The 14,684-nt window shown below is 55.6% G+C and overlaps 1 protein-coding gene across 5 annotated transcripts in view; it reads left to right on the top strand.

Moving 5' to 3' along the window:
• Positions 1-14,684, top strand: part of VDR (vitamin D receptor) — a 91,667-nt gene that overhangs the window by 61,071 nt on the left and 15,912 nt on the right. For all 5 annotated transcript variants that reach the window (XM_075901593.1, XM_075901597.1, XM_075901594.1 and 2 more), the window contains one exon: positions 3,969-4,099. In XM_075901593.1, coding sequence (XP_075757708.1) covers positions 3,969-4,099 — 131 coding nt within the window. The remainder of the gene's footprint in view (positions 1-3,968; positions 4,100-14,684) is intronic.

A 14,684-nucleotide genomic window follows, 5' to 3' on the forward strand; every position in this document is an offset into this window, starting at 1 on the left:
CCCCTTCGAGGGGTCCCAGTCAGGGAACAGGCTCTCACTGATAGGCTCTGTAATTAAACCTCAGAAGGAGACTGCCTGCCCTAACGAGCTCACTGCCTCCTGGGCGCCAATTGGAGTATCCCCTAGAATCCGGGATCTTGGCCCAGGTTTGAAACCAAAGTCTTTTCAAACGTCTCTTAAATGGCGGGCCTAGTTTTCAGTGCGGCAGGCGCTCAGGTGGGTTTCCAAGCCAGCGTACTGAGAACTGCCCACGGTTAGTGGAATGCGATTGAAGTTCTTTTCCTGCAGCCACACGCGTCTGCGCGCTCTTCGTTCCAGCCTCCCCCGCGTCGCTGATCAGAGTGCGTGGGGAAGGAATCTCCCCTTTCTCACTGGTAGCCAAGCCGGTACATTCCGGGCTTTGAGGGGACGATCCTTCCTGCCCTGGAACCCTGCGCTCCGCTGTGGCCTCTCGGGCCAGCTTGGCCAGACCGGAGTAGTGCAGCAATCCCGGGTGACTGGTTGTAACGCCCGCACTGGGGAGCTGGTGCAAGTCCTTTTGAAGGGTTTCAGATTATGCCCAGGCCCCCCAAACCTCTGTGTGGCATGCACTGACATGCACTTGGCTTTTAGTTGAATCCAGAGCCTGTTCAGGCCTGCACAGGAGAGGATTAGCACGGGAAGGGATTTGGTTCATTTTAATTTTCAGCGGTATGCCTGGAGGGACCCTTGAAGTGGCTGGTTCTGTAAGTTTCATAAAATACCCTGTGGCAGGACGGAGCCGGACAGCCTGCGCGTCTGTGGGTCGGCCGTCTTCCCTCACTGTGCTGACTCTGTAAGTGTTTCCTTTGTCATAGAGACACAGGCCCCCATGTGCTCTGAGCATTAAGGCTTGCTTTTAAAAAGCCTCTTGAAACCCTGCTGTTTGCCACTGCTGCTCTGCATGCAGCTGTTACAAGAGACCCCAAGCGCAAAACCCCAAGTACTGTACTCCATTGACTTGTATCCCAGGAACCTGGAGGCCCCCGGCAGGATAAACACCCATTTTGCTGAGCTCCCTGCCTCCTAAAATACAGGCAGTCCCCGAGTTACGCGGATCCGACTTATGTCGGATCCGCAGTTACGAACGGTGATTTTCTCGCCCCGGAGGACTCGAGCGGCGGGACGCCTGGTCCGGGGCGAGAAAAGCTGCTCCCCGTCTCCCTGCCCAGCTGTGGAGAGGAAGTACAGTAACAGAGCCACAAAGGAGAGTTGATTGCAGATTTTGGGGCCCATCTGATCTTATTCAGGCAACAGACTTTGGCTTGTAGCGTATCCGATAGGTACCGTTGTGCTCCCTGTTTGGTTAAATGACCCCAAACCTGTTCCGTGTAATGTCGCTCTTGCAGGGCCTCTTTCCGCTTTCCTGGAGTAGCCTGGTTGGCACAAGTGGATCAGGGCTGCAAGGTCAAACGGGAAACCCCACTGCCGGCTTTGGGCCATGCCAGTATTTGCTTGGAGATGCTCTCTCCTCCGCCTCCTGCTGAGCCGTGGCCCAAGCCACCGAGAGTGGCGCTGAAATGCCAGTGGGAGGAACTTGAAGGGAAGCAGCGCTGGGCCACTCGTGTTCCTGTCCGGTCTGGTGTTGCCGTGGGCTGCCCCATTGCGCTAGGCACTGCACAGAAGTACAGCGAGAGCCCACGTGGCGGGGCTTACGATCCAAGGAGACAAGACAAAGGCCGGGAAGGGAAATGGTCACGGAGTAGTAAAGTAAGATACCCACGGAAACCCACCAGGAACAGCATCCGGGTCTGGCTCCTACTGGCCTATTAGAGCAGGGCTCTCCAACCTTTTTACACCCAAGATCACTTTTTAAATCTCAGCACAGGCGACAACCTACCGCCCCACCCCTCCTTGAAGCCCCGCCCCTCCTTGAAGCCCCGCCCTCTCTATTCTCCTGTCCATCACTTGCTATCCCCAGCCTTTACTTACACACTCTGATAAACAGTTTATTTTTAAATGATGCGATGTATAAAATTAAAATCACGTGTTTATAGTTATGAAATAAACGGTCTGTTTTTTATTCATGCTATTTACATCTAAAATGAAGCATTTCTAATTTTACATTTTGTGGGGGCCGAGTTCTGCGGCTGGGGGCAGGGGAGAGGGAACAGGGTGCTGGGAGGGGAGAGTTCTGCAGCAGGGGACAGAGTGCCAGTGGGGACAGGGTTCTGCAGCTGGGGACAGTCGGGAGCTGGGGGCTGCATCCGCCCTGATTATAAATTGTAACCGCGCCTGTCCCTGGCCCACTTCATCTGGCTGGGGCTCCCAGGGCTTTTCTGCTGGGCTGTAAAATTCCAGGGTAGGCGTCCAGGCCTGGGCTGCCACCGCTCCCAGTGCCCTCCTGGCTTAGAGCTCTGCTTGGAGACACCGTCACACTTCCCCTCCTTTCTCTAGGGTGCATTTGGTATTCGTGTCCATCGCCAACTACGGCGCTTCCCCAGGGCACTTTGTGTCTGCTCGCAGCTGGGCTGCACCTTGCACTGCACTCTTCAGCCGCAGCAAGGCGGGTGGGTTCCCGTGTCGCACCATACGGAAACCAAGCGCAATAGAGGAGCCCCTGCTCGTCTTTAAAACCGCACGCGCTGTGCAGTGTTGTAGTGGCAGCGCTTCGCAGCCCTAGGACCGTTCTGGGCTAGAAAAATCGGTCCCTGCCCCCCGAGAAATCCAGTACTGGTCAGAGGACAAGTTCCACCTTGTTGGGACCTAGGACTCTGAGTGCCCTGCATTACAAATCTTCATGCCATGCGCCCGCACAGCACAGGGCATGGGCATTTAAGAGGGGACACGTGCTGTGATTTCACCCATGCCCTGCCATGGGATTGTGTCTCGCACTCCAGCCAGTAGGCTATAAAGCCTGGTAAATGTTTAATAGTCTCCACTGCTTTTGCAAGTCCCTTGCTAGGCACAGGCTGACCTACGCTCCAAGTTGGTTTGGTTTCCTTTGCTTTTGCTGCCTGTGGTTCAGTTCTGTACTTTTCTGTAAATCCTGCCCACTCTTTTCTGTCCAATTTCACAATATCCAAAACTGACATTTAAACTGTGGCTAATATTTTCCTGTTTCTAGTACATGATGTACTTGTTGACAAGAAGCCCTTTTTTTCCTTCTGAGCAGCTTGGACATTTTAAACCTTTAAAAGAACCCATAGATACATGCTAATTGTGACTGTCCTTCAAACTTTTTTTAAAAGGGTATTTAAACATGCAAAGCTCACAGACTGAACAGTGGCACCATAGAGGACTTTTCTGGCTCATCCTGGCAGTCCTCACCCCACAGCCCATTCCCTGGAGAGCTGGGTTTGAGGGACTGTGAATATAGTAGGGCATGCAAAATGTGTCCTGGTCTGTGAAATTGAGTGTTCTCCCCCGAAGTCGGGGGTTTTGTATTCTTCCCCCATGTTCTAGACGTCACGGGGGAGCCCGGCAGGTCTCAAAGTGGGAGTTGCGGAGGGATCACAAGGTTATTTTCGGAGGGTCACAGTATTGCTGCCCTTACTTCTGCGCTGGGCAGCTGGAGAGGGGTGGGTGCAGTGTTGGCTGGGTACCCAGCCGTGAAGGCAGCGCAGAAGGAAGGGTGGCAGTACCATACTGAGCCATCCTTCCTTCTGCACGGCTGCTGGCAGCTCCACCCTCAAGCTGGGCCCCTGGCTAGCAGCTGCTGCTCTCCAGCTGCCCAACTCCAGCGGCAGCGCTGCCGCCAGCAGCGGGGCAGAAGGAAGGTAGCAGCGCCCAACCCCCCTCCAGTCTCTTAAGAATAAACACCAGGAAGTTTCAGATTGAAATCATGAAATTTACCATTTTTAAAATCCCAGTCCCGTGTGATTGGCCAGCATGGCTGAATCGGGGAGAGCCCTCCCGCTGCCCCACGCAGTGCTCTGCAGCAGTCTCCCCACACAGCGTCCGTGCTTCCTGAGCAGCAAACAAGCCTCTTGTTGGTGTTTTACTTGCAGGAGGAGCATGAAAAGAAAAGCCATGTTCACGTGCCCGTTCAACAGCGACTGCAAGATCACCAAAGACAACCGGCGGCATTGCCAGGCCTGCCGGCTGAAGCGCTGCGTGGACATCGGCATGATGAAAGAATGTGAGTAAGCGGCGGTGCCCTGCCTCGGTGCTGACCAGCGCTGCGCAGTAGTTCAGGGCGGGCTCTCGTGGCCTCGAATCCCTCGGGTCGCTCTGACAACTCTCCAGCCTAAACCATTGGGTTCCCAAACGGGGGGCGGGCCAGTCCCCCCTCGGCCCTCTTCCCAAATGGGGGGGGCGGGCCAGTCCCCCCTCGGCCCTCTTCCCAAACGGGGGGGGCGGGCCAGTCCCCCCTCGGCCCTCTTCTCCCCTCCCTCCTCCCCAATTTTGCTGCTATTTTTGTTTTTCCGCCCTGGTCAATTCCCTTTTTCTCCTCAACAAGTTTTGCTGCTATTTGGGGGTGCGTGATGCAGAGAAGTTTGGGAACCGCTGGCCTAAACCTTCCCAAGTGATTAGCAGGTCTCCGGAGGCTTCTTGTTTCCTGGGGCACCTTGGAAAGAGGCCTGTTTTGAAGCAGGGCTGAGCGCCAACCAGTAGATCCAGTCCCCGGGCACCCTAGCAAGCCAAGCGTGAGTGGCCTGGTTGGTTGGAAGAGTCCGTAGGCCAGTCAAACCACTCGCCCAGGGCCTGAGTCTGCTTGTTCCCAGCCTTCCCCACTCCAGTAACCCAGTCCTGACCCTGGGCTCCGGTTCCTGGCTTCTGACCCTTGCCTCTGATCTCGAACTGCCAAGTCCTGCCCCAGCTCCTGGGCATGGATGACGTGCACAATGATCTCGGGCTGCTCCTGCCCTCTGACTGTCAGGCTCCTTTTGAGATGCATCTCCGGGTAAGCACCAGCCATGGAAATGCTCAGAATCCCTCGTCACTGCCGTGGAATGGCCAAAGAAGGCAGCAGTCTGCAGGCACGTGCGGACCGTTTCATGCGTCTCTTGCTCACTTCATTCCTAATTTGGGGTGTCACTAGGCCGCGATACTTCATGGGGAAGAAGGTTCCCAGCTCTGAGCTGAGCTTTTCGCATTCACCGGGATTGAAAGGAGAATTTGTGCAGTCGGCCCACACGTTGCTCCCAATCATAGGGCCTCGTACCCATCCATGTAGGGACGCCGTAATGCAGACACACTGCGCTAGATCAGGGGCTTTCAAAGCTGGGTCATGGCCCCCCCGCACACTGCTTCCCGCAGCTCCCCTTGGCTGGAAATGGCAAACCGCCGCCAGTGGGCGCCTCCAGGCTCCATGCCTACGGACGCTTAGATAAACCAAGAGTCTCGGGGCCCACCGGTGACTTACCCAGGCGGGCCCACGGCCCAGCTTTGAAAACCCTGCACTAGATCAACTTACCCCCGTAACCTCATCATTGAAATACCTTGTGTGCCATCTCCCTTCCTAGACAAGTTCCAAGTGTCTCGTGTTCCTCTAATCTCTGGCGATTTCCTTTCGAAATCCGAGCTTTCCGCTTCCCAGCTGAGTGTCTCTTGGACCTGGCCCGTCTTTGAAACCCTGTTTGCGTGTTCTCCGGGCAGCAGAAACAGGCGGGCTGCTTGATGTAAAAATCCAGGGCCCATAGAAGTAGGGCGGTCCAAAAGCCATTTGAGGTTAAGCTCAGCCTTGCCCTCGCCATGCTAAAGCACAAACAGGACTGCTCTTGGAAGTAGCTGCTCTGTCTTGTTTACAAAACCGTTCGCCACCGTTCAATGCCAGGGAAGTGAAGGAAATGTCTTCGAGACTGGGGATATGAACGGTTAACGGTTACGCCAAGAGCTGCTCTGGCCCCTCGCGAGGCTGCCGAGCCCAGACTGCATGGACTGGGAGCCAGCAGCCCAACATGGGGCAGGAAGGAGCCAGGGAGGGAGGCAGCCGCTCCCCCCCAACCCCGTTTAATCAGTTAAACTTAACATTTAACCAGTTAGCGAGTTAGATGGGATTCCCTATTTGAAGCACGTTCCTTCCTAGGGGGCCTTGTGACCTGGGAAACGTCCCCCCCTCGAGCTGCACGCGGGTCGTGGCTGCTCCGCCGTGTCCTGGATTGAAAGGGGCCGCGTGTCCCTGCACTCGGGTTTCCCCAGTGTCTCCGTGTTTTCCAGAGCCTGGGTTAGCCTACAGCGGGATGCCGGGGGGGGGTTCGGTGCGGCGCTGATCAGGGGTGGAGATTCATTGGGTTCTGGTTCCCATAGTGGTTGTGGAGGTGGCGCTGGGTCCGTGTCTGAGCTGCATGGCAGTGGCTGTATCCGTCCCACTTGGCCCTCTGAAGAACGGGCCTGACAGCCCGCCCACTCCTTGCCATGGAGGCTTTTCTGTGGTGGCACGGGCGCTGATCCAGCCACTGAATATTGGTGCTCTGCCTGTGCTTAAAAGCCTCCCACAGGCGCATCTGACTGTGCCGTGGCCTGTCCTTGTGGCGTTCCTCCTGGCCTGTCTCGTTGGTAGGAGCTGAGTGGAGTTCTGGTCTGTGACCTGAGTCCCCTTGCTAGCACCCAGCTGTGTGAGGGAGAGGCCTGGGGAGTAGCTCGTCCGCATTCAAACGCGTGTTGTCAAAACAGTCACTTGTCTGAATTCGCCCATTCCGTGATAAAGCCTAATACACACGTGTCCTCGGAGTCTGCTCGTTCGCCTCCCTCCGTTCACGCCGTCAACCCAAACCGATCCCCCGTCGTTAGGAAGCCTCCCAGAGCCCTGTTCTCCTGATTCCGGCTTCCTCCCGAGCGCGGGTGTTGTGTGTAGGGCAAACCTGCGCAAGTAGCCACAGGACCCTGCACCTGGCTCACCACAGCCTTGCACCTGCCTGTTCCGCCCCAGGAAATGGGCTATCGGCATATTGCGCCCAGCTGGCGCAGGTATAAATGATACGTAGTGTGGTGTGGGGGGAGCAGGCTCGACTTCTTCCCATGGCTTTTTGGAGTGGGGTGAATCTTGCTGAGAGCTGCTGCCCCCCTTCTCCTGAGGGGAGTGGGGTGTGCACCTCGGAGGCGCTTGCCTCTTAGCCACATCCCTGCTGAGACAGGACCAGTGGTGGGATGTGCCCTGTGGCTTTTGTCCGAGTCAGTGTTCTCTTCCAGCCAGCTCCCCATTCCCTCTGCATTCCCTGTGGGGGTGACTGAAGGATTTAAAACTGTGCAGCCCCGGCCTTTAGAGAGCCTCTTTCCTAGAAACGCTCTCCATGCAGGAGAGGGGAAAACCAGCTTCGTTATGTAACTGGGCGCAGCCCAGGAATCTCACCTCTGGCCCGTAAGGAAACCAGCGCTGACCGGAATGCTTCAGACGATACTTGTGTCTCAGCACATGGAAAAATCAACGAGTTTCTAACAACTAGGCAGATTCCAGTAAAACTTGTTTTAAAGTTAGTGGGCGAGTCCAATGGAAAGAGAAACAAGGGCCCTGTGAACCCTGGCTAGCAATGAGGCTGCATGGATGTTTGTTTGCAGCTACTTTGCAGTTTCCAAAGGTTATGCCTTGACTGCAAAGCTCGTACTCCAAGGCCGAGTCCACACCGGCACTTCGTGGTGCTGCAGCTCTCTGGCTCAGGAGTGTGAGGGAAACGCCCCCACCCCATCTCCTGGAGGTGGTCTGTATAGCGCACTGGGAGAGCTCTCTCTCCACGCGTGTCGTGGCCACGCTGTCGCTGCTGCAGCCGCGCTTTAGGCTGTTACACATCGACACAGCCCTAAATCAAGCCCTGCCCATGCAACCCTTCACTTCAGCCTGGTGGGCCGTGGTGGGAAGGGAAGGCATGGTTAAAGCCCGTGTGCACGTTAGAACACCGTTGTTCTGCTGCTGCTAAGGGTTCATTTGGGGCCCGGGGGTAACGCGAGATCCCCCACAATCATTGCATCCAGCGCACTGGTGAAACATGCATGTGTTCCCTGGCTGGAGTGACAAACCCGCCCAGCTACGCAGCAAAGAACACAGCCACACAGTCAACAGCACTTCGACAATTCTGGAAACGTTTCTTGGCATCGTCGTTTGTTGGGATAGTGCAGAAGCAGTGATCTAAACTAGAGAATGTTCACAGGTCTGCTTTAACGGGGGATGGCCGGGCTTCCCCAGGCGTCTCCTCAGTGGCAGCCGACCACTCGGAGAACAAAGCTGTTTTCAACTTGTCCTCATGGTGCAAACGGCATTTGAGAGAGCAATGCTGTTGTGCCTATTGGAATGGAGAAAATGCTTTGATATGTGAGAGTCTGAAAAGCAGCCGGGAGACAAGCGAATCCTAGAACGGGCAGGGACCCAAGAGGTCATCGTGTCCCATCCCCTGCTCTCGCGGCAGGACCCAGCATCATCCTGACCATCCCTGGCAGGCGTCTGTCCAACCTGCTCTTCAATATCTTCAGGGATGGAGATTCCACAACCCCCCAGGCAATTTATTCCAGTGTTTCACCACCCTGGATGTTAGAAGTTTTTCCTCGTGTCCAACCTAAACCTCCCCTGCTGCCGTTTAAGCCCCTTGCTTCTTGTCCTGTCCTCAGAGGCCATGAGAACAATTTGTTTCCCTCCTCCTTGTGACACCCTTTTAGATACCTGAAGACCGCTCGCATGTCCCCTCTCAGCCTTCGCCTTTCCAAACTAAACAAGCTCAGTTCTTTCAGCCTCCCCTCATAGCGCATGTTCTCTAGCCTTTAAACATTCTTGTTGCTCTTCTCTGGATCTTCTCCAATTTCTTCACATCTTTCCTGAAATGCGGTGCCCAGAACTGGACACAACACTCCAACTGAGGCCTAATCAGCGCAGAGTAGAGCAGAAGAATCACTTCTCGTGTCTTGCTCACAGCGCTTCTCATGTTTGCTTTTTGGCCACACTGTTGACCCGTGTTTAACTTGTGGTCCACTATGACCTCTCGATCCCTTTTCAGCAGTACGTCTTCCCATGCTGTGTGAGACATGGGTTGCTCCTAAGTGGAGCACTTCGCTTTTGTCCTTATTGAACTTCATCCTGTTTACCTCAGACCATTTCTCCAGTTTGTCCAGATTGTTTTGAATTATGACCCTGTCCGCCAAAGCACTTGCAGCTTGGTATCATCTGCAGACTTAATAATCATACTCTCTATGCCATCATCTAAATTGTTGATGGAGATATTGAACAGAACCGGTCCCAAAACAGACCCCTGCAGAACCCCATTTGTGTCCTTCCAGCAGAATTGTGAACCATTAACAACTATTATCTGGGAACCCCATCAAGGGTGTATTTCCCTAGTTTATGGATCAGAAGGTCATACGAGACCATGTCCAATGCCTTACTAAAGTCTAGGTATACCACATCCACCACTTGTCCCTTATCCACGAGACTTGCTATCCTATCAAAGAAAGCTATAAGATTGGTTTGACACAATTTGTCTTTTATGAATCCAAGCTGGCTGCTACCTCTCATGTTATTATCTACTTTCTCCATTATCTTCCCTGGCACAGAAATTAAACTGACTGGTCTGTAGTTCATCGGGTTGTTCTTATTTCCCTTGTACAGATAGGCACTAGATTTGCCCTTTTCCAGTCTTCTGGAATCTCTCCTGACTTCCATGATTTTTCAAAGATCATAGAGCTGGAAGAGACCTCAGGAGTCATCAAGTCCAGCCCCCTGCTCTAGGCAGGACCAATCCCAACTAAATCAACCCGGCCAGGGCTTTGTCAAGCCGAGACTTAAACACCTCTAGGGATGAAGACTCCACTACTTCCCTAGGGAACCCATTCCAGTGCTTCACCACCCTCCTAGGGAAATAGTTTTTCCTAATATCCAACCTGGACCTCTCCCACCACAACTTGAGCCCATTGCTCCTTGTTCTGCCATCTGTCACTACTGAGAACAGCCTCTCTCCATCCTCTTCGGAACCTCCCTTCAGGAAGTTGAAGGCTGCTATCAAATCCCCCCTCACTCTTCTCTTCTGCAGACTAAACAGACCCAAATCTCTCAGCCTCTCCTCGTAGGTCATGTGCTCCAGCCCCCTAATCATTTTGGTTGCCCTCCGCTGGACCCTCTCCAATGGCATCCAGTAGTGGGGGGCCCAGAACTGGACACAGTACTCCAGATGTGGCCTCACCAAAGCCGAATAAAGGGGAATAATGACATCTCTGGATCTGCTGGCAATGCTCCTCTTAATGCAACCTAATATGCCATTAGCCTTCTTGGCTACAAGGGCCCCCTGTTGACTCATCTCCAGCTTCTCATCCACTGTAACCCCCAGGTCCTTTTCTGCAGAACTGCTACTTGTATGATAGTGAATGGCTCAGATCCCTCCTCTCAGCTCCACAAGTATTCTAGGATGCATTTCATCGGGCCCAGGTACTTGCAGACCTCTCACTTTTCTAAGTAATTTCTAACTTGTTCTTTTATTTTAACTTCTAGCCCTCCACCTCCCCTTCCCCCCCCCCCCCCCCCACTGGCTTGACTTTGGTGACTGGAATCCAACTGAGGGCTGACACAAGCAGGTGCCACTGCACTGACATCAAGGGGGCTGTGCCCCCTTGCACTGGTTTGAGTGTGGCGGGGCCGACCAGAAACCTCGGAGCAGCAAGTGGGGGTGGGTTTCCGGCCGCAGGAAGTAGTGCAGTAGTTAACCTGTACATGAGCTGTTCCGTGAAATCCGTACGTATTAATAGCAGCCTAACGCCGAGTAGCTCAAAACAGACCCGCCAAGTGGCCTTCACGGCTAGCGACATGCATGGGGCTGGGTCAACACGTGCTCCGGTTATTTTTAGGTCACCTGCTACAGAGCAGGGAGTTGTCTTTCCACAGCCACAGTTGTCTTTCCTCTCCCTGGGGCCGCCGCACGCAACCGAGTGAAACTGGTCTCAGTCCAACACTGCTGCAGCCACACCATCTCCGGGAGGGAGAGGAGGGAACACGCTGGCCAATGAGACGAGTGCCAGGAAATGGAGCAAGTCGAAGAGGGGGGAGAAGGGAGGCAGAACTTTAGTGACAGCTCACCCCAGGATTCAGCAGAGTTAGTCCTTGTGTGTTTCTCTTCTCCCCCCTCCCCCCAGGTAAGGAGAGTGCTGGTTGACTATCTCCAGGGCGGTAATTGCCCTGTTTATTTTTCCCGCCGGGCGCACGGAGGGGATCTGGCTGGCATCTGAAGTGGCCGTGGGCAGGAGATTCTGCGCAAAGCGATGGCGCGTGTCCGCTGAACTCTGGAACGTACACTTGGCATCAGAGGAGTGAGGGGAAGCACGGGCGCTTCCGCCCGGTTAGGAAGGTACAAGAGGGAAGCCGTGGGAGGATTCACAGGCTGATCCGAGCGTAGAAGGCCTTTATGCTGGCCCCCGAGGCAGCGTTCAGGTTGCTCTAGGCATGGGGGATGAAGTAGGAGGCTGTAGCAGCTCAGGAAAGAGACCTCCTTCCTGGTGGAGGTACGTTACGGCCTTTGTATTGCAGCCTCACGGAGGAGGCCAAGGCACGGACCCGGTCCCTTTTGCGCGACCCCCTGGCAGAGCCAGTCACTGCCGTGAGAGGCGACAGTCCAGCGCGACCGAGGGGGTCGCTACAGACGTGGGTGGGGAAGCCAAGGAGGAGCAACGGGAGTTCACATGGCAACGGGTAGGCAGCATTTGGTGCAGGTGTCCTTGCCAAGGATGTTTGAAGGAGGAACATGGTGGCCTTCTTGGCACTGAAGCTGCGTAACGAGCCAGCAGCCCGCGAGGTGTGTCTGGGCACTGTGGGCAGTGCCACGGGCTTGGTCCGTAGCCAAACCCTCCATAGATGGAACTACTGCTGCCGAGGGAGGGAGCTTACCTGGCGCATCTCCCTGTGCCCCTAGGCTCCGCGCCTCGCGGTGCCGCAGTACAGACAGCCACAGACTGGGGGGGGGGCACTGTGATGGAGGTGGGCGAATGAGCAGAGGCGCTCGGACTGGGAAAGGCGGGCGCAGGGTAGTTCAGTAGAGTCCCTTCCCGGTTGCAGGCAACCCTGGGAGACCGGAATCCGAACTCCTGCGGCGAGGTGGGATCCCAGGGGAGCGTTATGGCCGACGTTGCTCAGTAACACAACGTGGACAGTCGAGAAGCAATCGGAGTCCGGCTCAAACGCCATTGGGTGAAAACAGAGACTTACAAACAAAACTGCCTCTTGCGTCGTTCCAGTGGCCGGTGCCATGGTCAGCGCTGTACGTTCTCCTCCTGAGTCCTGTGGGTTTCTTTTGGGGCCCGGCTTACGCCCCAGGTGTTTTCAGTTAGCTGGTTTAGTCCTGTCTCGCGCCACGTCACACGCTAGTTTCCAAGCACCATTCTGAGAGAATGAACCAAGTGAAACCAAAAAGTGCAAATACCCTTCTGCTCAGCAAAGCCATTGTTCCCCAGGTGACCCGGTGCCTCTGTTTCCTGGAGGTGCCGTGTGTACACGCAACGCTGCTTTTCCAATAACAGGGTTAGATAAGAGCAGGAAAACCACAGCTCCATTTGGTACGTTCTGTGAAGCAGGGTGCTGACTGATCGCTGAACGAGCCACATCATTCTGAAATTCTCCTTTGTACAGTCTGGGCTCAGCGGTGGCGTGCTCAGCGGGTGTATCGAACGGCCACCCAGCGGCGAGGGCAGGGACACCCGCCCGGGACAGGCAGGACCCCTTCAGGGAACGGGAGCCATGCCAATGCGGCTGCGCTAGTGTGCTAAGTATCGCTGTGGGAGGGCAACCGGCACCCGGTGTGTGCTCAGGGTGTCGGACAGGGCCGTACGCGGGGTGGCTGGCTAGTGCGCCCCCGGTGTGTGCTCAGGGTCTCAGACAGGGCCGTACGCGGGGTGGCTGGCTAGTGCGCCCCCAGTGTGAGCTCAGGGTCTCAGACAGGGCCGTACGCGGGGTGGCTGGCTAGTGTGCCCCCGGTGCAAGCTCAGGGTCTCAGACAGGGCCGTACGCGGGGTGGCTGGCTAGTGTGCCCCCGGTGCAAGCTCAGGGTCTCAGACAGGGCCGTACGCGGGGTGGCTGGCTAGTGCGCCCCCGGTGTGTGCTCAGGGTCTCAGACAGGGCCGTACGCGGGGTGGCTGGTTAGTGCGTGCCCGGTGTGTGCTCAGGGTCCCAGACAGGGCCGTACGCGGGGTGGCTGGCTAGGCTGGAGCTTCGCTTTTGGCAAACAAGTTTGGTCTGCGCAGGAGCAGGGATGTTGGCTCAAGCGGGAAATGGTGCCTTGTCCAAGGGGAGAGTTTCTCTTGTAACCAAGAGTTCTGCCCTAAGCTGGGGGTAGTTCTCTCCTGGCAGGAGGGCCTGACTTACTTGGGGGACTGGACTCGATGACCTCTGAGGTCCCACCCAGCCCGGTATTTCCAGGAAGATGCTGTTTCCAGATCTAGCCGATTCTTCCCTCAGCGGGAGAAGGCACCTTGGCTGCGGTAGGACGGCATCCGCAGCAGGGGCGAGAGTCGATCTGACTGAGCGACACGGTGCAGCGTCAGCAGCGGACGAGCCCGGGCGCCAGTCTGCGTGCCCGCTTGGCTGACTTTTTTCCCAGTGTCCCTGGGGGTGTTTGCACCCTTAAATGGATTTTGAAAACCCCGCTCCCCGAAGTGGTGTCGTTACCAAAGTCCAGCCCCCCATGCAGCCCAGTGCCACCCTCTCTTTCCCTGTGTGGGCCCTTGAAACACTTCAGTGGGGGTGAGGACCCCTAGTCTGCAGGCCTTAGGGCTCTGTGGCTAGTCCAAGCCCACGCGCCGGGCCTGCCTGCCCCTCGTTGGCTCCCTCGCCCTCCCAAGGAAGGGGAGCGGCTGAGAGCCCCCTCCAGGCACGTGCTCTTTGTGAGTGTTTTCCGTGCGGGTGTGGAGGAAGGAAGACTCCGGGGTTGAGCAGGGGCCGAAGGAGTTGGAGAGCTGCAGCGCCCAGGAGGGGGAGTATATGGAGAAACTGGTAAAAAATGGTCCTGTGCTCTTGGCAAAAATCCCTTCCTTGTTTGCGTCTCGCTCCGCTTCCAGACTGTGAGCTGTCTGAGGCAGGGGCTCTCCAGGGTCACTGGGGCCGCGTTCTGCCTGGGGCACTGAGCCCTACGGCGCACACAGAAACCCTGGGAGGGGAGAGACTGGCTCGTGTTCTGCATCCCACACAGCAATTCAGTGACACAGCACTTTTAATTCCAAATGTTTCCAGCCGAGCTCACTCATTTTCGGAATTGGCACTGATGCCTTACGCCCATTTTTCCACTAGTACAACTGCGTGACAGGAGATCACTGCACCTCCCTAGGCGATTGTGAGTAAACACACTGATCTGCGCCTCCCGCAGGATACGTCCGTGTGACAGCAGCCGGAGTTAGTGTCCCACAACTGTTCTTCACTTGCTCGTAAAATATCTGACTCAAACCAGCCAGAGCAGCCCCGACACTTAGTCTGCAATTCTTGACAATTTTGAGCGTACTCTGTGTTCAGCTCTGCTTTGCTGCTGATTTTAATAGGCAGCAGCAAAACAGTTTGAACAAAATTGTGCCCTAGGTACCAGGTGTGTAAATGCTGGTGTTCCATTTAAACCTCAGATCGTGGGTGTGGTCTAACAGGGCAGCTGTCCTGCAGACTGGAGTTGCAACTATCTGTGAGGCAGGGGCAAGTCATGTCCCCTGTGTGCGCCTCTGTTCTGTCCCTTCTCCTTCTTCTGTTCTGCTTTGCTTTGAGGTCGGGGCTCTTAGCGATGTGGGCTCCGGGCACTACTGCATGAGAAGTCACTGTTCCACCGCTGTGTGGAAGATCCAGCACA

This window comes from Pelodiscus sinensis, chromosome 19, assembly GCF_049634645.1.
Source record: "Pelodiscus sinensis isolate JC-2024 chromosome 19, ASM4963464v1, whole genome shotgun sequence".
Taxonomy (NCBI): Eukaryota; Metazoa; Chordata; order Testudines; family Trionychidae; genus Pelodiscus; species Pelodiscus sinensis.